The 27248-nt window shown below is 42.9% G+C and overlaps 1 protein-coding gene across 3 annotated transcripts in view; it reads left to right on the top strand.

The window, feature by feature from the left end:
- Window positions 1-27248, top strand: part of GLIS3 (GLIS family zinc finger 3) — a 464054-nt gene that overhangs the window by 417894 nt on the left and 18912 nt on the right. For all 3 annotated transcript variants that reach the window (XM_037061760.1, XM_037061758.1, XM_037061759.1), the window contains 2 exons: window positions 2505-2673; window positions 16640-16815. In XM_037061760.1, the coding sequence (XP_036917655.1) occupies window positions 2505-2673; window positions 16640-16815 (345 nt within the window). The remainder of the gene's footprint in view (window positions 1-2504; window positions 2674-16639; window positions 16816-27248) is intronic.

Here is a 27248-nt window from a genome sequence, read left to right as displayed (position 1 = left end):
GAATGCAAGTAACTCTTCACGAATAGCAAGCGCATTAAAATAAGTAGTCAGGTTAGAGGACACTATAGGACAAAGCACAGTAGCATAAATTGTCATAATACAGTTGAGATGTGGTCAGTTGTCTGATTTGGCCAGAGCTTGGGGGCCCATTGTGGGGCACAAATAAGGTAGTGTGTTAAAGCGCTTTGAGTACTGCCTGATGCTCTCTACACTGGTACATCTTTGATTTGGGTAGGATGATGGGTAGCAGTCTCCTTTCCTCACTAGCTGCAGCCTCCTCAAGGCCGGGGGCGCACATACAGTACAGCGGCTAGCACATACCACTTAATAAATACTGAGTTAAAAATAATGTTTGGTGGCTGGACAGATGGGTGCATGGACGATGGATAGCTGGATAATGGACAGTGGTTCTGGCTATTCAATGGAATGAAGCAGAAGCCTTTCACAAGGCCTAGCTTTCGGTGTACAGCAAACTGCAAAAACAAAAACAAAAACAAAACAAATTTTTCAGCCAATTTCATTGCAGCTAGTGTAAAAATGTAGCTAATATAGCTAATGTACACCTCTGGGAAGCAGCACATTTTCTGTTGAACCATCAGTAGAGCATAAAGTGTGCACACCAAGTTTCTGTGTTGCCCATGGGGTTATAAACAGCAGGGGCAGTGCTTCCCTTGTGATAAACACTCACTTACATACAAAAATACCTCCAGGGGACAATAAGTGAGGGGCGCATGCAGCAACTACAACAAAACAAATAGGAGCACTCACATTACTACACTAAAGCAGAAAAAAATTGGCTGTGTTTCCACTGTGTCTCTGTGACCTCTTATTATTCCATTAGTTTTTGGAATAGTACATAAAACACCGAGCTCCATGCTGACAAACACCAGTCTCCACACTATTGCCACGGTGAATCCAAACAGCCTTCTCTCTTGGGTAAAATTATTATTTGGAATACAAGCAGGATTGCGGTTGCCTGAGCAAACTGAGCATAAATGAGGGTAGTGATTCATAAGGTGACTCTAGCGAGTCTGCAAATGTGCAACTTTTCTCGAGGCTGACGCAGAACAGACACTTTGCATTGCTGTTCTGAGCTGCTAAGCATTTTCTCGTCACACCACCTCGTGAAGACGTGGGGGGCTGTGGAGGATGCAGGCGGCTGAGGACGAGAGTTAACCTGACACTATGCTGACTTACCAGAAATAAACCCTTCAAATCAGATCACACCCCTGTCAGTAGCTTTTGAAGCGGGAAGATGGTAATTCTGCCTCTTCACATGTTCCTTTAAGTACTTGAACTCTTATTCCATTGGATTAAGTTTTTGGAGGCTGGGTCATCTGGGGTATTAATTCTATCCAGGAGAGTTTGGAGAAAAGTGGTACTGGTCTAAAAATACAGCTCCCTGAACTTTTAAACCCTCAAATCTCTTTGATTATGTGGCTTCTTTTTCTTAATCCTTAGCCTGATTCCTTTTATTTTAAAAAATCCATTTATTCTTTGATATCAGTAGAGTAAATTCAGAAAGAGCAGGGATGGGCATAAAGCTCAGCACAGCTCCGTGTAGAGAAGGAAATTGAAGAGTCAGTGTAATGATGCTGGTGTGATTGCACTCTAATGAGATGTCTGCTGAATAGGTCCCAGATCCTGAGCAAGCCTCTCTGATAGCGATAGACTCTGCGAGTGACAAGCCCCAGTTTCTTCTGTGACATGGTACCAATTAGCCAATCTAAATGGGCACCTATTTAAGTTTGAGGTCACACACAGTTCTCAAAAGCTCCGCTACCCTATGAATGAGGCTTTAACTCACTCTCTGTGTCATAATAGGCAACAGCGGGGGGTGGGGAAAAATCCCAGAGGTGCATTTGAGACCCCCTTTTCATATTTTGCAGTGGTAGAAGACTCATTCTTGATGAAGACCAAGTGCATCCATCCATCACACCATCAGGGAAATGCCTGGGGTCAGTTAGACTCGGAAGTTAAAAAAGCGTGGGGTGCTGCGTCGGTGCTACGATCAGGGGAAGCGCCATTCTCGTTATATTGATTTTAGTGACAGAGAGAAACCCCGGCCTGACCTGCAGTGGCTCACAGCAGTGAGGAGAAGAGGAAGAAGGCCTGTGTTGTGCCCTGCTAGGTCAGCAGAGCGAATCTTCCTTTACCTGAGTCCCATTCCTCCTGAGTGAAGAGTGCTAATGCAGAGACCTTCGCCCAGATGCAGACATATAAGATTGACTAATTATACAGTGTCCAGACAGGAAATGGGCGGGGCCAGGCAGTGCTCATGGAAAACCACGGATGTCAGCCTGGAACCCGCAGAATGTGAGCAGCCTTAAAGGCACGTGAAAACAAAAGCTGTTTATATCCAATAAGGGGCGAACTGTTTCCTCAAAACCACCAAGAGAAAAACAAACAAGCCCCTAAAATATGCTTGCTGTCAGCCTTTGGTATTTAAAAACGGTGGGCTTCACTTGGGGCGCAATCTGATGCTTGTTCTCCCTTGATTTCAGCTTCCATGTTCTCCAGCAATCACTCAAGCCGAAGCGGAACAGCTGCTGGGGCCGTGCCACCCCCACATCCTGTCAGTCACCCTTCTCCGGGACATAATGTACAGGGGAGCCCCCATAACCCCTCCTCCCAGTTACCGCCACTCACAGCTGTGGACGCGGGAGCTGAGAGGTAAGGCCATCTGTCTCTCTCCTCTAATAGGTGTTGCGGCCAAACCTCCTTCCACATGGACAAGTGCTTTGACAGTTGCGAATTTTACTAGTAATCCATTGGTGGGTTGAGTTACCCAAAGGTGACATTTTAAAAGTACATACACAAAGCACATGGGTCAAATATCTCATCTGTTTTATTTTCCATGGGGGGAAAAGTTGAAAAGACACTGACAGCCGACTGAAGTGTCTGATGCTGGGAAAACATTAGAACGACTGTCTGTCCCACCTTTCCTCAGCTTGTCTCAGGGACTCATTTTTAAGATAACACCCTGGCTGGTGTAGCTCAGTGGATTGAGCACGGGCCTGCGAACTACACGATCACGGTTCGATTCCCAGTCAGGGCACATGCCTGGGTTGCAGGCCAGTTTCCCAGCAGGGGACTCACAGGAGGCAACCATACATTGGTATTTCTCTCCTTCTCTCCTTCCCTTCCTCTCTAAAGATAAATAAATAAAAAATATTTTAAAAAAAGATAACTTCCCCGCAGGTTGAAATGCTTTCCAAACATACCATGAGATGGTGCCTTCCGGCACCTCCATCTGTAGTGTTAGGCTGAGAGTGTAACATAAAAGGACACAGGGCTTTATAAGGGCAATGAGAGAGGGGCTGTTCATGGGGTACTTTATGTTGATACCACCACCCTCACAAAGACTTTCTGGGAGAAAATTTGAAAATCTTGACACTTTGGTTCCCGTCCTTGGACTGCCCAACCCTGTGGTGATGCGGACAGTGTGCTGCACTTCTTGTTCTCCTGTGCACTTGCCATCTGGCTTGATTTGAGCTGCCAAGGGGTTACCACTCTGGGACATTCACAGGGAGAAAATGTTCTCGTGGGGAAGCCCTGTGCAGTCCCGGGGAGGGAAGCACTGGGTAGGGAGAAGACGGAGTTGGATTGGCACCAGGAATAAAAGCTCTGAGTCTTGGATTTCACCAACAATCTGTGGTTTCGTCATTGTTGGTGTAGTCTATGAGTTTTTTACAAAGTATTTTAAGTCCAATAAACCCATCTTTTAAGAAATCTAGGCCTACGCCTTTATTTAGACTAATACATCTGTTCATTTAATAAGAATCTGGTATGTGTGGGAGATCGTGCTGGGGTTGCAAAGACTATTAGAACATGGTCCTGCCCTCACAGGATACAGTGAGGACAGACATGCAAACAAAGTATAGCGATGCTGTTTGAATGAAAGATGCCACGTGAGCTTAAGGAAGCTGTTCCTAACCCTGCCTCAGCGAGGGAGGCAAAGAAAGACAATAATATCGACATTGAAGGAAAACGAAGGTTTTTCCAGGTGGGGAAAAGTGGGGAACAACATCCAAAGCAGGAAGAAGAATGTAGGCAAGAGAATTTAACGAGGATCACAATTCTCACTTCTTGTTGGTCTTCTTTAATGAAGTTCCCCAGCTTTTAGAAATTACCATCATCATCATTGTTACTGTCTTTCTTGACACTGACAGTTTCTTAAGAACCCGGGACATTTCTTTTATTGAATGTTGTGTAGTTTGGATTAGTATGATTGTTTCTTAGTAAATGGATCTGTTGTAAACCTTTCGGTGGTGCGGTCTTGTTTGCAGTAATACCACCTAGTGATATGGTGTCTCTGAGCTCTTCTGACCCTCAGTTTGTACCTCGTAGGGAATTAGAGGTGAATGAACCGAAGCAGGTAAGGCACCTGGCGTAGGACATGGCAGGAAGTGGACACGAGTAACGTTGCTGCCAGCACAGAGACGGGTAACCTTGGCTTGGCTGAGAGGTGCAGGTTCAGAAGCCAGAGGATATTAAATGATGACAGTGGTTGATAATGTGACTAATCACGGAAGGGAAGAGGGAGAGGAGGGGGAGACGGTGTCACTTTATATGGCTGGGTGAATGGACGTGGACGTGTCACCGCTGTGGCTTTGCCCTGCTGCTCTGCTGTCCCCACAGACTGTGTGCCCCGTCCTGTGCCAGCCCAACGGGAATGGGCAAGTGTGTGGAAGGTTATCTCTTCCGATCAGGTTTGGAGAGGAGGACGACATGAAACTGCCCTGGACTATCCACTGTGTTTGCATTAGTGTTCTGCCTAAAAACATGGAGAGGAAATGTGCTTTCCTTCCGCTTTTGGCTCATATGTCTTTGCCTCTATTTGCTTGGGAAATCCCCCAGTAAAAACTCTGGCAGTTTTCTTAACGGAAACAAGTTTATCACACTTGGTGATTTTTAGTGGGAAACTGGCATTTTTTTCCTGCTTTGTGGGCATTGATTCATAATTTACTTAGCTTTAACTTGTTAATAAAATGAGCTGAGTCACTGTCAGAAGCCAGGAAAGGTCCACCACATCTGTCCAGTTAGCATCAGGCTCTTTGACTCCTAAACCATCATAAAGTAACGTAAAAACAAGTTGTCAGTTTGATGAGGTTCCATTTTTGTTTTGAAAAATTACCTTAATGACACATCATTGCCGTGATTTCAGCAGTATCAACCACATCACCTAATGTTTATCTAAACTCACTATGGGAAGTGGTGTTTTACTGCGTCCTACTGAACAAGCCAGTGGTGTGTTAAAACAGTGGCTTTCTGTAAGAAGGATCCAGTGTCTTAGGAATTGCTAATGCACTGGATGTCATAGTATGTCTTTCAGACCAGGGGAAAACCCCCAAACAGAGATGGGAGTCCCTTTTTGAGATGGAGAAATCTTGCCATCCCGATGATAAGTCAGCTGGGTTTGTGGCATTGGTTCATCTTACCTGCACGTCAGCTGCTCCAGTGTGTTTTGAAGAGGCTGCAAACACTGCTCTGTAGTCCAAGTGGCAGAGCCTAAGGGGCGGGCGAATGGACCACAGTGATGTGGCTTTCTGTGAGCTCCACCTCAGAGCCAAAGCAGGGAAAGGATGAGGCCTCCTCAGGGAGCAAACCCTCGAGTACAGGAATCAGCAGCAGAGAACGTTAGGGACAGTTGTTCTTGAGAAGGTAGTCAAAACATCTTAACCAAATGAGGAATGCCAACTTTGTGAGTCCGTACCGCATCTCGGGAGGCCTGACTGCTTTTTATTCATTTCAGCTGTGATGCTGCTAGAATTCCAGGTACTTTGATACTTGTGTGCTCTTTCTGTGCCTTTGAGTAACCAGGGCTGGTCTTCAGAGATGGCCTTTTCTAATTGAGAACGTAGTGTAGCTTTCCTGGATGCTGAGGGGTCAAAGATAGCAGCAATTGTTTTCTTTCTTTAAAAAAAAAAACTTATGGCAGCAACATTGGTTAATAAAATTAGGTAGGTTTTAGGCACATCGTTCTATAACACATCGTCTGTATATTGTATTGTGTGTTTGCCACCCCAAGTCAAGTCGCCTTCCATCAGTATCTGTCCCCCTTTATCTTTTCCTACCTCTCCCACTCCCCTGCCCTCTGGTGATCCCCTTACCTTTGTCTGTGTCCGTGAGTCTTTCGTTCTTTCTTTGATGAATTCCTTCACCCTTCTCACCAGCCCCCACCCCCTTCCCTCTGACAGCTGTCAGGTTCTACTGCTCTAGTCAAACCAGCCTACTCACTGACTTTGTTTCTGCATCTTAATTCAGGATCTTTCTCTACTCAACGACTTCTTTATTGTCATATCTTGACTAAATTTTACTCATTCTTTGGAGCTTTCTGAACCCAGAAAGGCTTCTTACCTCTTGCAGGTCACAGAGACAAGTCACCCAGCTAACTCCCTTGGTTCTTTTTATCTGTTTAATTGTTTACCATTTTTAAGATGTCACTTTGCTGACTGGATTATTTGTTCTTTGAGGCAGGAACCTTAAGTTTCCTTGTAACCTCCCAAGTGCCCTGTGCTGCACTGCTCAGTGGTAGGGGCTGAGGAGGCTTCAACCAGGGAAGAGGATCAGTGAGGAGGTTCACTGACCAGGTTCAGTCAGTGAGGGGAATGCCTGGGAAACAGAATGCCTGGGGAATACTTGAGAACCAGTTCCCAGAAAGGAGCACTCCCCTGGAGTCACTGGTCTGGATGGTGGTGATCGCTGTTCTCGGAGTTCCTACCATCTTGCGTAACCTGAATATATTGACAAAATAAATAGTTGCTCTAATACATACAGTCATGCACACATACACACATTGCTAAGAGTCCCTCGCCACCATCCGTTGCTGGGGTTCCCCACACTCTTCCTGTGTCTTCAGTACTAGAAGCCTGATACCTTTCTCTCTGATTTGCATGTGTAGCATCTGAACAGCTCAAAACAGGACCTGATGTTTTGCTGTCCTTCCCTCTCCTGGACTTTCTGAGAACACAGGGACATGGGAATCTTTACACACTCAGCTTGTTCACAGTCTCACACACACACATAAACAGACACATAGTCCACATAGTCTTCCTCTCTCTTCTTAATCTCTTAGTAAATGTGCAATGATGGCCAAAAATCATAAGCATAATATAAAATATTAAAGCTTATGAAAACCTGTCTCAGCATGAGGTTCATTCATTTGAGTCATTCACTCAGCTGGTATTTGTGTCCCAGGCAGTAAGCTGAACTCAGAGGGTGTATTTGTCAATAAGACTAAAGTGTCCAGTCTAATGAGAGACAGCTAGGTCAAAGGTGACCATGATTTAGGATGTCATGAAGGTGTGCTACACAGGGGCTGTGGAGACACTCAGAAAGGTCACCCAACCCCAAATTAGGGAGGCAGGAATAGAGGAAAAATGTCTCCCTGAAGGCTGAAGGTCTGTAGGAGCTGGCCAGGAAACATGGGTATGTGCAAAAGCTCAGAGGAGAGAAGGGGCAGGGATGGAGCTTCAGGTATAAATGTGGGAGGAACCTCATTAGCTGCATGAAAAAGAGTTTGGGCTTTCTTTTGAGGACGAGGATTTGTTTATTTGGCTAATTAGGACACCCTGGTGATTCTGGCATGTATTCCAAATGCCTCCCTGTTATGTTACCCTCCTAGCCAGAGTTCACAGTGGAGTCTGTGCCCAGTGCAAGCAGAAATGATGAGGCGTGGCCAAACGGTTCTAGTCCTCAAGCAGAGAAGCCTGTTCTTTGTATGTCCTAGAATGGTGAGGCAACACAGTGAAGTTTATGTTATTTTCCTTATTAATACAATTTGAAAAGACGGTTTTGTCCTTTTCAACTCAAAGTTTGTGTTTTATATAGTCAGGACATATCAGAGTTCTGAAGAGGCACTGATTGTCCACAAAAAAGAAGCCTCTATATTAGAGACAAAGTGACGGACATCTGCACTTCAGGGCTCTAAAGTCAACATCTTGGTCTCACTTGTCTCATTATATCAGAGAAGACTTGGATATTGTTAAGAGGCCTCCACATTGCCGGGTCCTCATGACTTAGTTGCAGTTTACCCAGTGAGCACTGCCCTGAAAGGCCCCCTAACAGGCTCTTTCCCAGAGGTGTAGAAAGATACCCAACTCACAGGGTGACAGATAGACCTGGCTTTTCGCTCCTAAAACTAAAGCTTGTCAGTCTTGATTGTTGAAATGATTGAGAAAAGCTATGGTCGAAAAACAAACACAGTTCTCCACTAGCCGTTTTAACAGCCTGCGTGTCGGCATCTACATCATCCTCTGTCAGCGTCCGACCCTCTGCTGCTCTCGGGCTGCCAGGTGACTCTGAGCATCCTTCCCTCTCTCTCTGGCTGCAGCACTTTCTGTTCAGAAAACAAACCATTTTCCTCACTTGGCATCCCACAAATGGGTCGATTTCATATATATCCAAGATTAGGAGAGGTGGTGTCCAAAATCTACCTTCTCAAAACAGGTTGCGTGCACATGCACACACATGTGTGCACACACACACACTCTACTTGAGAACCACTGAATGAAATGGCTGTTGTTTCTAATGGCGATGTTGGCAGCAGTGAAGAGGCAGAAAATTCCAGTATCCTTGCCTTGAGAATGCAGATTAGAGCTTTGGGTCTTAGATTGGAAATACTTGTTGTTCTTCTTTTATTTTGTTTTCTATTTTTTAAGAGGTACCAAAAGTTCCTAGTACTTCCTCCCGTTTATTCCAGGGCAGAATAGTCCATCAGTCTTTAAACTTCTTAAATATTGATCCATGACCACAGCAGTGCTTCATTCTTTATGGCAAATAGCATCTGGGTTATTTGACTTTGGAACGAACTTTCTCCTCATGGAGGTACTCACCATGCTAATAGCTTCTTAAATGTGCCACACTGATTTATTCCTGGTAGTCACACATATGGGGAAATTGGTGATAATGTTACTTTCTTCTTACCTACCTAGTGATTGTGAATGGCTCCATTGGGGAAAAGTCCTAAATTAAAAACCTAAAAAACTTAGGAGTCAACTTTGATTCCTTTGTTCCCAAACACTCTCACATCTGATTAAGCTCTATATCCTATTAGCTCAAACACATTGAAGTTGAATCAGCTCTACTTCTCCAACGTTAGTTCACCACCATCCCTTCCCATCTCAACCTATGTCCATCTCGCCTCCTCACAGCCTCCCACTCTCACACCATCAGGACACACAGGCCTTTGCTCCACCACAAGGTGTGCCCTGTGAAAGGTAAACTGAACCACTGAGGAGTTCCTGCTCACGTCCCTCCCCCGCAGCCCCAGCCATACTTGGCATATAGCCGAGGTCCTTTTTGAATTCTGCGTGGTCCCCCATGCTCTGGTCTTCATCAAATTCATTTGCCACTGCTCCTCTTACTTAATACCCTCCAGACACACAGTCCTTCATACTGCTTCTTGGAAAACAACTCATCTAGCCTCAGGCCCTTTGTACTTGCTGTTCCTGAGACCTGCGGGAGTGAACTTCACCAAAACTTGACATGGCTTCTGTCTCCATTTCTGGTGTCTGCTCAGATGTTCGTTCTTCAGAGAAGCCTTTCTTTACCGATCCATCAAAACCACCCCCTCCAACTTCACTCTGCTCCTCACTTCTGTTCTGTTTTTCTCCATAGGTTTAACATGCCCTGAACTTACACTGCCTGCTCAATGATTTGCTTGTACTCCGCTAGAATGGGAGCGTCCTGAGCGCTGACACTGCATCATGCTTACAACGACCTTGTTCACAGTCCTTTCCCCTCAGTAATTAGGGGGGCACCTAAGAATCTGTGTGGAATGGATGGATGTCAGTGGAAGGCAGGGCTATGACTATGGTTCCTTTATTATTTCTGGGAAAGGTAATAGTAACCCTGAGCAGATGATTGTTGGTTTTCCATCTCCACATTCTCCTCTGGGTCACTTCATGGAAAAGCAAGAGACGCTGATGTGTGCATACGTGTGGCACTCGACCGAACAGACAGCTTGATTCATGGTTCAAATATCCATTCGCATCAGACTGTTTTCTATGTATTTTTAATTGGAAAGCACAGTGGTTATTTATGTTAGATTAATTACAACCACTCTTCACAAAGCAACCATTAGAGTGTCTGTAAAAGGAACTATATTTTTTAAATGCCAGGAAAGTTGTTTCACCTCTGAATGCCAAATCAGCCATCTTTATTTTGTTCCCACATTCCAAACAAATCTACGTCATGTGAAGCCCAAGATGGTGTTTTTTTAGTCCCCTTGGATTTTCAGTCAGGAAAGTGAGTCATGACAGTAACAAGGGAGGCTTGAGGTAAAATAGAATTCCTTTTCTTGCAACCTCTACTTTAGGGCATTAGCGTGCAGCAACAGAGAGTTCAAACTAAGCCATTACATTATTCAAATGTGTCACTGTGTTCTTTTCATACACTGTCTCTGAAACAGCAAGTCATATGGAGCCAGAACTCCCCAAGAGAAAGCCCGCAAGTCGTTGTAGCCTGAGTTAAGACATCCACATATTACAAAGTGCCTCGTCTCTGACGTAGGAAGGGCTGTTCAAAGGAAAGCCTCTGCTTAATGTTATAACAGTGTGACCTGAAAATCAACTTCATCTTTTCCCCCTCAAGTGGGGACAGTTGAGGGCATTGGCTGCTGAGAGACCATATATCTTTTTGCAAGTGAAGGACAGTGTGTTTATTAATGATGGGGAAGACTATTGAGGTGAGGAGAAACCAAAAGACAAAGTTCCTTGGATTAGTCTTTTTGCTTAATTTTCTGAGAAATAGTCTTTGGTTGTTTTTCTGAATAATTACAAGGAGAAAACCTTTTCCCTGTTTTAATCACCTTCTCAGAGTAAATGACTGTAGTCATTCTGCTAAATAAGGTGTTCTCTTAGAAACGGAAATGGTGGTCTGTGGGAAATACCATATCCAGCTGAACACTTGGACCAACTGGGTAAGGCACCATCTACCTGGACACGAGGACTGGCACCGAGGTGGGAGCCATGTCCACGGGAAAAATGTTCTGTTCAACAGAATAATTCTTCAGTAGCAACAACCAACATTCACTGCACTTATCTTTGCATAATACTGGATGAATCGCTGGAGATACAAGTGGGAGTAAGTATCTGAGGATTTGATGTTCTTTCCATCTGTAGAGAGCCAAGAGCCCTTCTCTAATTGTGGATTTTTAAATATATGTTTTTTCCTCTCATTCATTTCTCTAGACAAATAACAGCACATGTTCTTTCTGACCAAACCACCACCCACTAGTTTCTTTTCAAATTTATGGATTATATTTACTTTTGAGGCCTCATTTGGCAGTGGCTTTGAAAGGTACCTGGCTGTGGTTGGTGAGAGTGCTACCGTACTCTGAAGTTATTGGGATGGCCAAAAAGTTCATTAAGTTTTCTCTGTGCTGTGGCTCTACTAGCGCTTAGTTGTCTTTAACTTCATTCAAAACAATTTTGTCAGGGTGTATTATGACAGTAGTCATATCAGTGTGCATTTAAAAATGTAATCAAAATTGGTGAATTTTTGTGTAGCCATTTTAATATTGAAGATGGAAGAAGATATGCAGCACTTTCAGCATATTATGCTTTATTATTTCAGGAAAAGTAAACATGCAAATGAAAGGCAAAAAAAGATTTGTGCAATGTACAGAGAATGTGCTGTGACCGACCAAATGTGTCCAAAGTGGTTTGTGAAGTTTCTTGCTACTATTGACATTTTGGCCAAATAATTTTTTGCTGTGGGGCTGTTTGATGCATTGAAAGATGTTTAGCAGCACCCCTGGCCTCTACCCACTAGAAGCCAATAGCAGGAGATAGCTGACATAATTCAAAACATCCAAATCAATAAAGTCATTTGTGAAAATGAAAAGCGTGTCTTTTATTTTACAGAAAAAACCTAAATGGACTTTTTGGCCAACCCAATAGTTCTAAAAGGCCTTCAGACATTGTCGGGAAACTGGTGTGTGCAATTTGAGATTATGAGAAAGACATGGAAGAGGCCATTTTTCTACCTACGCCTCCCTTTTTCATGTTTAGACAAAAATAACACTTCTTTCTTCCCTTTTCTCATCTAGCATTCTCCTTCCACTCTCTTCTGATGGAAGATTGTGTTTAATTTACTGCATCCCACTGCAAAGCTCACTGAACTCTATGCCTGACACTGTGCTAAACGAGCGAGTCTTCCCTTTGCCACCAGGCGGGCTGTGAGTTCATCCCCTTGACTGACCTACAGAGAACTACCAGAGGGATGATATCATTGCAGATTTTTTTTCCATAGCATTATTTTTGACATCAATGTTTAAGACCACTCTGGATAAATTCTCCTCTGGCTGGAGCTTTTTGTAAAGAGAATTTGGCAGAATCAGACTTTTCTTCCCTCTCTCTTTATCATGTAGATTCTGAAATAGACAAACAATTGAGTCACAGCCAATTCTCCAGGCAAGATACTCCAGCTCTTAGTTAAGTGTGTCCTGCATTAGTTCAATTTTCTAACATATCCTGGATGTCCTCTCCTCTTCCCTTTTTTATTCCTAGGGTTTGGGTGGGGGAATATTGTAAATACACTCTGACTTGGGCATTGTTCCTTTGTTGTCTTGACTTAGAGCTGACTCCCTATACCCACATGGAGAAACATTTCTCCAGAACACTCTCTCCTTTCTATTTCTCACAAGTGTTCATTATAGTATATATGTGAGTCTTCTTTAAAAAGCCTTGGCAATCATTTAACCTACAGCCACATTCACAGCCCTCAATTTGTTGTGCTCTGTGGAGGTTCTGGCAATTATTTTGGAGTCTTGGTCTTGTCCAATGTGATAAATTATTTATAGTTAACATTGACCCAGCCTCTTGTAAGGAGAAAGAAACACCAAGCCCTTCCAGGGGTTGGATTCCACTCTTTGACTAGTTTGGAAAAGTCCTCAGATGGACATCTACAGTTCTTGGCCTGCTTTGGTCCTGCCCAGATGGACAGTGTTGCAATTACCCACACTTCCCAGCGGCTGTTTCTTCATTTCTGAAAGCTGGTCTTGATTGTCTCAGAAGCAGAATTCAATTTGCAGTTCCCCCAGTAACGTGCTGTGATTCATTCGGGGACAAATCTGGATTGAACTGAGTCCAAGTGTCTCTTTTGTGAGACAGAAGGGAAGTATAAGTAGATACTATAGTCACCCAGATGAATCAGCCAGGAATTCATGGAGTGATTCATAAATCGTTATAAAGACCACTGAAGTCTACTAAAACAGAGTGCTGTCTGGCTATACAAAGTGGGGTATTATCATTGGGGGGGGAGGTTAGATGTTAAATCAAATGTGAAATCCTTAAAACTGCTTTTCTTTTTCGGTTTTGAAAAGGATTCCTTTTTTCCCCTCTGCAGTTGGCCAACTGCTAAAGCCATTTTTCATTGATTAGTTTTTGCAGATGAATTTTAAAACCACCACAGAAGATACCCACAATTCTTTGGGGGAATAAAAAATACCTCCCCAAATCCACCACAGACCAGTTTGTATCCATTATTTCTCCTCTCTGGCAGCAAATCAATAATATTTTTCACACAAATACAATGAAACAAGCTGTGCTGGTGTATTCTCCCTTCTTTGGGAGGCCCATAACCCCCAGGGAAGGAGGGTGGGGGAAATCTATCCAAAGCCCATATCAACCAACATTTAATCTAGTGGATCATGTAAACACCTTTTTTTCAAAGTGTTAACCCTCAAAGCCGTACTAAAACACACAGTCCCACATTACTTGCCAGAACTGCTTACTGAGGACTGCACAAATAAAGTAGGACATATTTATGACATGTGCTTGACTTGTAACACAGTTTTCGAGTAAATTTCGTTTGGAGAAATACGATCACCGGTAGACATAGAAAATACTTTGGACTTACAGAGGAAAGAGTGTTCACCTGAAAGGAGTTACGCAGTTGGAAAAGAAAGGGTGTAGGCCCAGCTTCAGCATGAAGAACCCCAGTTCAGAACTGAGCAAGTTCACCAAAGCAAACTGAGAAAACTATCTGCATGGTCTTGGGGGCAGTTGGTTGCTGATACATCCCCAGCCGCTGGTGATAAGGATCAAAATCTCCAAGGCCTACAGGAGTCCCCTTCATCCTTCCTCACCCCCACCTGTCTGCCTTGCTTCGAATCTCCACTAGAGGGCATCTTGCCATATTGCAATAAAGTGGTATCTGGAGAATTAGCGTGGAGCTGGGCAAATCTTTCCATGTCTCTGGGCCTTCTTTGTCTCATCCAAATAGATGGTGCTCTAGTGCCCTTCAGCTAGAACATTCTATGATTGTATGAATTTGTGAACTCACAATACTCCGTGGGAAAACCTGGTACCAAGAAATAACGTGACTAACTCTCACATAACGTGACTAACTGTTCTAGAACCAGAAAATTAGCCAGGGTAAATGCCTCACTTTCTTTGACCCTTAGTTTCCATATCTGAATAGTTGAGGGAAAAGAGAGTCCTAAGATTTTATATTTTAACAATTCCATATTCAAATACACTGCTTCAGCCACAATCATATATGACTGTCAAGTGCAGGGTACGTGATAATGTCAGGGATACCTTAAATTTATATTCTCCTTAGAACAGCCATTCCATAACTAGGCATTGATCATCTATAGGTGTCAGACATTCATTGTCTCAAGTATTTTGATATCTCTGACTTCCAAATTTAAATTGGTTCAGAATCCATCTCCATTCCTCACCTTCCATTCTTTATTTTTCTTCATAGTACTCATTTCCTCCAGCCCAGTACATAGTTCACTAACAGATGTGTTCATCCCCCACCCCCGCCCCTCGCCACACACACAGTAAAACAGAAGGTTCACAAAGACAAGGATGTGTGGCATGTATTGCTTTGTTCCTGGTGTTTAACACTGCCACACACTTGGTTGGAGCTCAATAACTACCTCTTGAATGGACAGATAAAAATGTTGCCGAAAATTTTACAGTCCCCAGTAAGAGTCAAGATTATATTTTTGTTATGCTTGAAACTGAGGCTGTGAGAAATCAGGTAGTTTACTCGAGATGACCCAGCTAGCAAGGGGCAGAGCCCCAGTTCTAGCCCCGGACTCCAGGTGCATCGGACATCCATCCGCTCCTCCTGCCGTTTGCAGTGTTTGTGCATCTGATCCTCCCCCATCCTGTGTGTCTCGACTGGGACCTCTCCTGCTAGGGGACAGAATCTAAGTTTGAGTACTACTTTTGCAGGTGAGATGACCCCTGTGGTTCTGGCCCACCTCACTGCAAGGTTGGGAAGCTCAGTTGTACAGAAGGCAGGAGCAGGCCTCCTTAACCAAGTAAATACCCCAAGCATCGGACATTTTTAAGGTGTACAGAGATAGATAAATATTTGCAGAAACCTTTTTTCAGTTTTTTTCCAGAAAATCCTTTATGAGCCCTTTAAAATCTGTGTGGGTTTTTTTTGTTGTTGTTTGGTTGTTTTTTTGTTTTTGGCAAGCCAGGGAACCATGTCTCATGCTAAGGTTATATAAACTCCTCCACTGAATGAGTGGAAATGGTCGATTCAATTCTGTGATTTGCTTTTGTGTTATCTGTAAGCAGTGATTTTAAAAAAATTCTAGTGTGTTGTGTGCCTATTTGCATGACAGTCTTTTATTGTTTTATAAAAGTGAAAAAAGCCAGAGAAGAGACTGGTAAGCTGTGTTCAGTGAAACCTGTGAAATGTCAACTGGGGGACAGACTTGGACCTGGAAAAGTTTCTGACGGTCTCTCCTCTGGCTCTGGGACACTGCTGTAATTCAGAGTGAATTAGAGTGATGTCATCTTGTCCTGATGTAACAGGGGAATGAGATATTCCATGGGAGAAAAATTGTAAATCCCTGCAATTTATATTCAGCATCAAGTGTTCGTTTACTTTTGCATCAGATTTTTAAAATTTACTCTTTGAATTAAAAAAAAACCCTCTGTTTTGGGCTAAATATTCTGACCATATTTATTTTGGGGGGTACACGTTTAAAAGAAACAAGACTGAAAAACAAAAACAGTCGAGGACACTAAAACACTAAAAAATGGGATTCATTCTACTTTCAGTAACAATGAGAACATTTTATGTTTTTCTCAGTAAGCTTCTGTTTAAGTGTTCATGGTTTTTGTTTGCTTGCTTCTGGAGTAAATGGCCTCAAACTACTCAAGAGTCTTGAGTCCTTTTGGCTTTTGAAATAATGTTTCTGGCATCTCTCTTGCTATGAGCTGTCAGCAGTTGTTCTGGACACTCCCAGGGCCTTCACGCTCACAGCAGGTGTCCCTTCCACCCCCTTTACTTCTCTGCTGCCCCTGCACCCCTCATTCTTAGTGGGTTATTTCTACTTTACTATGAGCTCATTAACGAGGATCCAAGTTTATAAAAATTGAATTAGTTAATAGAGGGATTGTTAAAGAATTTTCTGTAAAATACTTTGCAGTGTTTTTAGGCAGCAACAAAATTGATTCTAGGTGCTATACTTGAAAGTCAAACCACATTTATACACTCACTTCTTATGCTGGACTTTTAGTGCTGAATCTCATTTATTTCCTTGTTCCTAGAAATTATCTGGATAGTCGAGATCACATCTTACCTCTTTTTATCTTTTCTCTGTACATGTGAAAGTTAACATTTTTATACCAATCTTTTTTTCAAATTGTTTTCTCAGGTTTGCACCTTCTGCTCCATCTCCTCACCACATCAGTCCTCGGAGGGTTTCAGCTCCTTCTTCAATAATGCAGAGAACGCAGCCTCCCCACTCCCAGCAGCCCTCAGGATCACACCTGAAGTCCTATCAGCCGGAAACAAGCTCTTCTTTCCAACCAAATGGAATCCACGTCCATGGTAAGTGAAGAGCTGTCAGTCCCTCGAGTTTGGAAAAGTGATACTGCACTGTTGCTTTTTAAGCAATTGTCTTAGTTACCAGTTGTGGGTTTCAAATGTTCTCTTATACAGCAAGTTTTGGCTTTTATGACTTCCCTCTAAAATTTCACACTTAGTCAGTGTGAAGTCTTATAGCATTTTCCTGGCTTCGGCCTTAAGGTGGTATGCTTTATGACACCCCAAAGTGGTTGGCCCAAGGTGAGGGTCCATTATTGACCCAGAGCTTTAACATCTCCTGGGTAGGCCTTAACAACAGCATCTTGTTTTCTAAACAATAAACGTCACGTAAAAGGGACTGACAGGAGGCCTTCTGCCCGTGCACAGGTCTTGACCCCTGTCCCCATATGCCTGGGTCCTCTCCATCCTACGATGACATGATACTTGCTCTCTGACTCCTTTCTTGATCTCACAGCCGACTTAATCTCTCCTGGTTCTGAGCCCGGATTACACATCGTGTGTGATCAGTGCAACAAAGGAAGAAGAGGAGGGAAGGAAGGCGAGAGAAATCGTGATGGTTTTCAAAATGTGTGGGCCTTGTGTTTAACTCAGAACATACAGGAAGAACTGAGTCTGGCCTAATTTCTTTTCATTATTTAAACCCATTTTGCTGATTCAGGCAGATATCTTAGTGAACATCATAGGAAGTTGAATTGCCAAATCATATAGACTCAAACTATACACAGCTGTTTACCTTCTGGGGGATGTTCTTATAAAAGCAAAAGAGATACTGCCCATTTAGACTGTTTCGGCCTCTTCTGAGAAATAGAATTCTTCTCTACCTGCATCTACTGATTCCTGAATTTGCTTCGCATGAGTTGTTACTTGAAATTAATGGGTGGTTGTCCCTAAACAAACCTAAATCAATGCTCAAATTGAGTGTAATTAAGTATGAATGGTTTCCCAAGAGAGCGGGATCCAGCAGCACCACGGAGCCGGGCTTGGGCGAGGACGCTGATGCCAGGCCTGGACAGCTGAAGACAAGGCGAAGTGGAGGCTGCAGGAAGGGAGTGGCCTTGGAAAGCCCAGCGTCTGTGTCTCTGGTGCAAAGTTCCATCCATCTCTTCCCTTCTCTCCCCAAGTACAGTCACACAAATCCACTCTCACCAGCAAAACGTGGGCTTCCACCATTCTTTGGGTGGTGGTAATTCTTACCTTCTTCTGTTGGTAAATTTCTTCTGAAGCTTTAGTGATGTATTCAACCAAGAAATATTTGGGGGGTGCCTACTGTATGCAAAGCAATATGTGTGTGAGAAAGACAAACACCACTCTCCCTTTCGAGGGGGGCCTCCCAACCCAGACGAGGAGCCTGTCTCATACTGGGGTGAGATCCAGGGCCCTGTACTGTGAAGCCACCCTCACCTGCCGGTTGGAGGTGGACCACGTGAGTGTGGGCTTTGTGGACTGCAGAACAGGTCATGTATCCTAAGGCTTGCGATTTTTACCCTCCCTGCAACATCACTGAAATCGGAGCATGTCTCAGTCAGTGGCATCGTCTAATAGGCAGTGATTTTTCTTCCTTGGGCCGTCTGGAATAATGGGGCCTTTTAGAATCGGTGGTGTTGTGGTTCCACGACATGCAATACAACACGTTTGGCTTACAGCTGTGAAACATTTAAAAAATTCAAAATTTAACCTGTGTGTAGAAAAAAAATTAGAAGGAAATTCTCCAAAGCATGAAACTATTCTTTTCATTACAGATGTAGGATAATAGGTGATTTTTCTTTCTTTTTATTTTTTATTGGTTTTTGCTTTCTCAAGAAACTTTCAAAGGGATGTCCGTATTATACCAATTTGAACGCAAATACCAGTGTACTCACCTGTAGGGCTCTAGACCAACCCTGGAGCCTCGGTCTCCAATCATCAGACCAGCGGGGTCTTACCCGCCTTCCCTTATCAGGTATTACGGGGATTGGACAAGAAGTCACCAGGGAACGGAGGAAGAGCTTAATGAATGTAAAGCTCTTCCTTCTAATCCCTTCTTTGTTGGACTCCTTGAGGAGAGTATAATGTTTGTAACCCTGGGGCAAGCGTGATACTTGGTGCAAAGTAGGCCTTTGGTTAATATTTGCTGAGTAAGTGATTGGCTCCAGTGAGTAACCAAACAAGGGGACACATCAAATGGGATGCACCTTTTATCTTGTTGTACAGCTTGGCAACCAACTCTTCTCCCACGTTTCTCTTTTTTAGTTGTCACCTTGAACCATTTTTAACTTTTTCATTGTTGAAAATTCCTGTGGCCGATGAGAAACTATTCACAGAAACCTTACAAATAAATGCATACACCAAGCCTTTCTAGACAAGATCAGACTACAATTAGGTACACCTGGAGATCATGACGTCCTCCCAGAAGATGGGCAGAGGGCTGAGTTTGCAGAGGGAGTGCCCATGCATCAGCTGCTGGGCCATTGCTGGGAATTGAGGGGAGGATTCAGATGCAGCCTTACTTCCTCCTTCAAGTATTTTTCTGAAAACTTTTTTTCTGGAAGTTTCTAGAAATAAGCATTTCTCATCTACTACTCTTTAGGGTAAAGACTAAATTGATCAAATATTTCTCAAGTGCGTGAATCAGTACTAGGAATGAGAGGAGCAGAGAGACCTCTAAACGAGTCGCATATATTGGCCATGCCTTTCAGCCTCGGTTGGGTTAGTGTGTTGGATAGCATTATACAGCCTCTTAGTAATGAGGAACTTCATCCCCTAATAAAAGTGGATTTTTAGTGCCCCAAGCAGTGTCAGAGTTGCTAACATGACAGCTGCAGTGAGTGTCTATTCTCTCTTTCAAGAAGTTCATGGCTTTAATGAGCATCATCACCCCCATCCTCTGTGTACTCCCTGCAGTAGGTACAGGTCAGAGAAAAATGTCATCACTGTATTTTTAGAGATGGGAACTGGTATATATGAAAATATAAAATGTCTAGGCAATGCGACCCTGGCCAAATACACAGGCTTCTTTAATAAGAAGTCCACGTTTCCAAGTCACATTCTTAATCTGTGTGTTTCTAAGTAAGTCAAAGAAACAAAATCCATACAAACTTATGATATCTCTTCATGGGGGCATAAGCCTGTGTGTAGATGCCATTGCATTACATAGAGCCTGGAAAGGTTAGAACTAGGAGGGGCTTTGTTCTTACAGATAAAGAAGAAAATGAGGTCCACTGAGTTTTCTTCACACTAGACTTATTGACACAGAGCTTGGATGTCATGTGTTCAATGTATATTTTTAGTCAGAGGTGTTTTACAAAAGGCATACTTTGAAAAGATTAGTAGCACGGTTTTTTCAAGTTCCCTCACCTAGTGAATGACCCAGGACCAGAGCACATTTTTGTTGGTTCTGCATCCATGTTATCCACTCATATTGCTTTCTTTTGTAAGGTGGGTAAGGTGTCATTTCTTTTAGTGTTTGAATGTGGATAGCATCTACGGGTCTCTGTTTGGGTGCTATCTCCAAGGGAACTTCTCAGTGCATTTTAGTCTTTTATTTTAGATGTAAACACAAGAACAGCTCTTTCCAATCATGTAAGCTTGTTCTTCGGCCTTTTCTTTCTCTTCAGGACTGTTCTCTTGCCCAGGCAAGCTTTAGAATTTTGCCTGGATTAGTTGCCTGAGAGTTGATATTTGTATATATTGTTATGGTGCTAATGGATAATTTCTTTTTAAATGGCCTATTCACTCCAGGCTGCGAGAATGCCATGGGAATTCCTAGAACAGCACTTTCACAACCTTCCTTTTCTGGACTCTTCAAGGAGAGGCCAAGTTCAATTCAGCAAATGTGTAATGGTCATCCACCATGTGCCAGGCAACCATGAATGTCATTTAATCAGTGCTCTGTGATACATGCAATAACAGAAGGTGTCAAAGGCACTGATTTATATGAGGAAGATACCAGAGAAGGACTCCTAGAGGTGACTCTTGAATAGGGTTCTGAAGATACAGTCAATTGTGCAGGACAGGTGGGGAGAGGGATTCCAGGCAGGGTAAGCAAAGTGCACAAGCAAGAACACAAATGACAGCATTATGCTTGCCTAGAGAGAAGAGCCAGGGGCAGTGTGGCTAGAATGCACAGGTTAACCTGTGGAGCAGAGGGAAAGGAAGCTAAGGAACAGCCAGTCCAGCTCATGGAGCGATTTGGGGCCATGCTAAGTGTAGTGCTGCTGAGTGAAGAAGCCAGCCTGTTGTTTTAGGACAGTCAACGACGGCAGTGTGGAGGGAATAGAATGGGAGAGGTAGGAATGTTACACCCTCACTTTTGGGTTTTATTGGACTGCATGTATAGAACACCCATACAACAGTTCAGCTCACACAGATGCAACTAGTAAATAGGCATATGATGTCATAATAAGTGGAATTGTATTTGTTCACACACAGTCTTTCCTAGGCAAGACAAGCTGCAATAGCTAGAGAAGAAGAAAATGTAAAAGCCCTCAGCTTAGCCACTGCACAGGCAGGAGCCCTTTTGGCTCTCTTTTAATAAAATTTGAAGAGCATGACCCCAGGGACTCCCTCCCCAGAGAGCTGCACACCTGGCCTTGCAGGGCCCTCAGCCAATGGCAGATGACAGTCCTTCCTATGTGCTGGTCTCTCACCTGTTATCTCAGTTACTGCAAGCCAAAATTTCCAATCCACATTTATGAGTCTGTTTAATAATCATTCCTGAGCTTCTAGCCACATGGAACGGGCTAAGTTCCCTTTTGATTATTTGTCACTGCAGTAGTTAGAAGATTTCGTAGATTTTGAGTGGTCTGACCCAATCCTGGTTTACTAAAGAGCCTGTTATTTGTAACACACATTTGTACAGAGCATGAGACTTTTCAGGATGTTTATCATGTTACAGCAGCATGCCCAGCTATGGCTTTTCTCTTCTCACATAACAAGACATTGAACAATAAACAGCCCAGGGAGGAAGGGCAGCCCACAGAGCCAGCAGTGTGCCAGCCTCCTCCCAGGTTTCTGCTTTGCCGTCTTTAACAGTGGCTTCCGTCTTCCATCCCCTTTCCCACAGTGGGGATGCTGGTAGTCGCCATACCCTGCCCCAGTGCAGGTAAGGGGAAGGCAGGAGAGTGAAGGGCAGGTGTACTCTGAGCTCAGTCTCAGGGCTACCCTCCTCTGTGAGGGAATCTGGGAAGACAGATGTTATAGTGCATGGCCATGCTTAATAAAATTAAGGTTCTGTTAATACACTTATCAGGTAGGCACACTGCAGGGTCTGCCAAATGTTCTCTGGGATAGTTTTTCGGTCTGTAAAATGGAACCGTCTCACACCTTCATTCACACTGATTGCCTCTTGGAAGTCAGTAGTAGGGCCCCGAGGCTTCTTTCTGAGGGTTCCGCTCCATTTTATGTCCCTCAACCTCATTCTTTTAGGTTTTTATACTTTCCACTGCTTGCTCTTATGTTCACCCCTTTGGACTTGCCAGCTGCCAACACAAGGCTTTCCATCATCCATGGTCCAGTCACTAGATTTTATTAGGAAAAACACCATGAAGCTGCCTACCCAGGCTGGGCCATCTGATATCAAGGCAGCAGCAGTGGGAAGCGGGGGCTTTCTCTGTTGTTCCTGGCTCCTGTGGTTCCTAAGCTGTCTTTCCCATGATTTAAAGCATGCCCTGCCTGCAGGCCCCAAACAGGCAGACCAGCACAATGGTGGCATTTTCCCACCTCAGTGTGGAGCGGTAAGCTTGTCAGCCAAGTTCAAATTGACTACATCTGGAAACAAAAGGTTTCTAGCCCCCAACAGACCTCTAAGAACAAAACGTGTTGTAAGTGGTTTGTCCTACTAAACAGCCAAACCACCTTCAAGCTGAAGAAATCTCAGAACTTTGATACTTAAATGGGAGGAGGTGGTAGGTACAAGTTTAACTTCTTCCTGTGTTGTTGGCTGTTTACTTACAGTAATTGTGCAACGGTACTTTCCAGAAAGCGTTCTATGGGTCATAGCCACAACTGATCTCATTTCTGGGAGTTTATAGTGTTAAATGTTGAAAAGGTTATTTTTAAAGGCAAACTGTAGAAACAATAAACATACTCTCCCCTCACAGGAAATTTCGTCACATCTGCATATGTGAAGTTGTGAAATAATACAGCAGTAAGTCTATAAATTGTATTGCTTACAACTGAGGCATGTGTCGTAACTTCCCCTTGCAACTCAGGAAGACGAATGAGATTGATTGTAAGTCAACAGCGTAACAGTCTTCGCTGAGAAAATTGTCACATGTGCGTAAGAGGAACGAGCCAGTGAGTGTGCCTCCAATGTTATGAGCTGACGTCATCAGCAGCAGCCACAATCAGGAATAATTTTGAGTATCAGCCACGATGTTATTAGAGCTTATACAGTGTTAAGGATTGATGATTAAACCCAAAGAAACTCTTAATTACTCTTATGCACTTAATTACTACAAAATTACCCTGAGAACAGTTTTACATAACTAGTACTTGATGGATTTAACAAAAGTAAAATTTAGGTGTGTGTGGGGGGGTTGCAGTCAGTATTCCAACAAGATGGGTTCTGTGGCAGGAGTGTACCATGGCCCTAATAATCAGAAAAGCTGTTTCAGTGATTGGTTATGGGAACGACTGAACTGCGAGTAGTCACATATGTAGGTCAGCGTTCGCATGCACACAAGCACACACATACAGAGACTAAATCCACATACCAGTGAGGATATTTAAGGTGGCTGACTCAACTAACTGAATTATAACCATAACTAACCCTAACTAAATTATAAGTTTCCGTAGGACAGAGACTGGCTTATCCCATAATGCTTTGCACATAGGAAGTGCTTCATAAATGTTTATGAATAAATATGCATGAATGGGAAGAAGGGGGTGAGAGCGATTTTTGCTAATGGCCTCCTAGGCTGACTAGTGGGTCCAGCCCTTGGCAAAGTTGTGACTTAGAGTCGTATTGTTGTATTGTTGGGGACCCCTTTTCTGGGCACTTCCTCCTGTTTCTGTGCCCTTGTTAGATACCCAGTTCTTACAAACTCCCTGAGGCTCTCTCTACAGGAGACAGGATGGCCTCAGGATTCCATAGTACCCCTTCTCAAGAGCATTTGCATTTTAAAGGAGGGTACCTGTAACATACCTGGTACCTGGTACCGAATGCCTCCTAGTCAAAGTGTGAAGAGTGGTAGCCCTGTGGAAGAGATATTTTTTGTGGCATTTTCTTGTTTCCAAAAGTGCTTTTAAGTTTTCAAAGCTTTCACAGCCACTAGCTGACATACCCTCACATTGGCCGTATTATCTCAGAAGGGGGAACTGGGACTTGCCCAAGGCGGTACAGGAAGAGTAACAGTGAGCTGTAGAAAAGAGTGAAGGAAAGGCCTGTGGAGCCAGGCAGACGTGCCTGGGATCCCGGGAGCAAGTGGCACAGTGTCCCGGGTCTGCGTTTCCTGAGTCTGACAGGGGCCCAGTGGCACTTCCCTTTCAGAGTTGGTATAAGAACGAGAAAAAAATGCCTTGCCCACAGTAGGCACTCAACTTTCTAGAGCTGTTATCACTGTTGTTATTTTTCTACTGTGTACTGGATGCTGTATGTTCTGCATACATCCACTTTTATTGTTTATTACTTATAAAAATATTTATGAACCCTCGCCTCCCAGGTGAGACTGACAGATTATACAACCTTCCTGAAGTCATACCTAGTGAGTATCAGAGCTGGGTTTGTAAGCACCAGCTGACCCCGCAGCCCACACTCATTCCCTTCGTGATTTTGCCTGGAGATATAATACTGTGGAAGTTTTTAGTTGGGAATTACTTTTGAGGTTCAGTGTGGAACCATTAATTTGCTAGCAATACAAATACTATGACATGTGATTTCCCATCAATCATTTGATCTTGTGTCTTGGCACACAGATTGCTGAAAATTTTTGTCTTTTTTTTCTGTCAGCCAGTGTAATGAATGCTCACCATGGAATTTCTCATTAATCCTCCTAACACCACTGTAAAGAAGTCATTATTTACTCCCATTTTACAGAGGAATCTGAATCACTGAAACATTGAGTAACGTGCCCACAATTTCTTCATTGTGAAACGGTGGAGCTGGAGTCTACACCCAGGTCCACCTGACAACAGAGTCTGTGCTGTCAGCCAGTGCCGGCTGCTGCTGTCGCTTTAGGGAAGGGAGTGCCCACTCTGATCACCTCAGCTGGATTGCCCGCAGAGTGTGTGAGTGTGTGCTCATCTGCTCATATGCACACGCACTCAGGCCACACTGGAGGTCTGACTACTAACTTGTCACACCAGGGTCACTAGGCTCTTAGCACCATCCTTAAGTACAGTTTAAAAATTTTTAGACTTTTAAATTGAAAAGAAAATCTTTACCTGTTCAATTTCTTAAGTACTTAGGGTACTTTAATAGAAAGGGTTTAAGCCACCTCCCAGACTTAGCTCACCTCAATTTCACTGCCCATAGGTCATGGCTATTCGGATGGTGAGTATCTTTAGACCTCTTCACATGCTTACAGAAGTGACATCTCTGTGTGTACATGTACTTACATGTACTTGTGTGTATACATGCACACACCTACATGCCCTGTTATAAAAATGGCCTCACATTCTGTAGTTTATGCTTATATTTTTTTAAACTTGCCAAGATACAGTACTTGTTTTTGCTTTATAAATGAATGTATACCGATCAACTCCTTTTGAAAAAAAATATGTAATACTTTCAGGAATATGCCATCATCTTTTTAATCATTTCCATAGTGATAGACATTTATTTATTTATTTATTTATTTATTTGCTTTTACTAAGGATCCTATGTTAAATGTCCTCCTGTATGTGTGTGTATATAATTTTACATGAACATTCTTACACACACACATATATATCTTTGCATACTTTCTCTGGGGAATATTTCTGAAAGAGATACCACTCAGTTAATAGGTATGCACATTTTTAAGTTGGATAGCTACTAGCATATATTCCTCCCTAAAGGCAATACCAGTTCAGATTCTTAATAACCGTGCATTCAAGTTCCCATTTCCCTACACTAGACATTACCGATCCTTGTAATTCCTGACAATTTGTAGCACTAAGTTGTTTTGATTTTTCCTTGGGTTAATAATGTGACTCAGCATCTTCTCATATTTTTTATTGCGCACTAAAGGTAATTTAGTTATAACAGGGATTAACTAACAAGAACTACTTACTACTTGGGCATTTATGTTATTTATCATGTAGTTTGCCTGTTCTTTCACTCTGCCAATCAAGTTGTGGCCTGTGCAATATGACATTCTGTTTTCTTAACTGGCAGTCAAAAAAACTTACTGAGAAGAAAAATATCCAGAAAATTTCTACTTCATTGACTATTGGGACTTCTCTGTCAGTTAACTTAAAAACACCTATAGAAAAGTGTTTATGAATATTATTACAGATTTAGTGCATTTTTCATTCTCATTGGAAGTAATGGCATTTCTTCTAGAAGCAAATGTTCTGTCTTATATCTGAAAGTCATGAAGTTTACCCTCTAATGAATGTAGCTCTTAAAATCAAACATTTAAGTCACATATTTTCTATTTATAACTTTATTTTAGGGACTTCCCAATTGCACTCTTTAAGGATGAGCACATTAATGGCAATCTGTGCCTTGTAATTCTTGTATTTTTAGTTGGAATTTTCCTCATTAATATGATAAGCAATTGATGGTTTAGAAGAAAAAATGAGAATAGCTGTGGGTGGAGTTCCCTTGAAATAAAGGGGGAAAACCACTCAATCGGGAAAATCTGAGTCACTGGTAACAAGACCATTTGTGTTAACAAAACAAAGCAATAAAACACGAGAACTGGCTTAATCTGTGCCCGTGCAAATCACCTGGGCTCAGACTATTCTACTAAACAATCCCAGTTCTGTTAGAATTTCTAGTTGGTTTACTTACAATTGTGAGAGCTCTTTCTAATTTCAGGAGTTTTTCCTTCTCTAACCACATTGTTCTGACTAAACTTTCCATTTCATTCTCTTGCAAGGTCTTCGAGAACTAGACCTTATAAGATACGCATCTATTGAAGTAAAAACATTCAGGCATTTTTCTAGGTCATTTAAGTGTGACATCCAGCCTCTCCACTCCCTTGTTTCTCCACGGAACGCAATCTCAGGGCACATCCCATCCCGAAGTAAAACCTTTACTTCAGGCTCTTCAGTTTCCTTATCGTTATGCCAGAGCGACTTAGGGCATCTGAGTCAGCCGGGTATTTACCCAGGATCTCCTGCCTCACGGAGCTAGGCTGCCGCGGTATTGTTTTTATCAGTGCCTTTGAGGTCAGTACCTACATTTATATTACAATATATGTTTTATGAACTGCTCTTAAATAAAAAATTTTATAAGTTCTTGGTAACTATAACTATAAAAAACTTTATAGTACAATATTTGTTAGATAAATACCTGAATCCTCATTATA

This window comes from Sturnira hondurensis, unplaced genomic scaffold (genome assembly GCF_014824575.4).
Source record: "Sturnira hondurensis isolate 20B ecotype Veracruz unplaced genomic scaffold, ASM1482457v3 Scaffold0013515, whole genome shotgun sequence".
NCBI classification, from domain to species: Eukaryota; Metazoa; Chordata; class Mammalia; order Chiroptera; family Phyllostomidae; genus Sturnira; species Sturnira hondurensis.
This window is presented reverse-complemented; position numbering and strand designations above follow the sequence as displayed.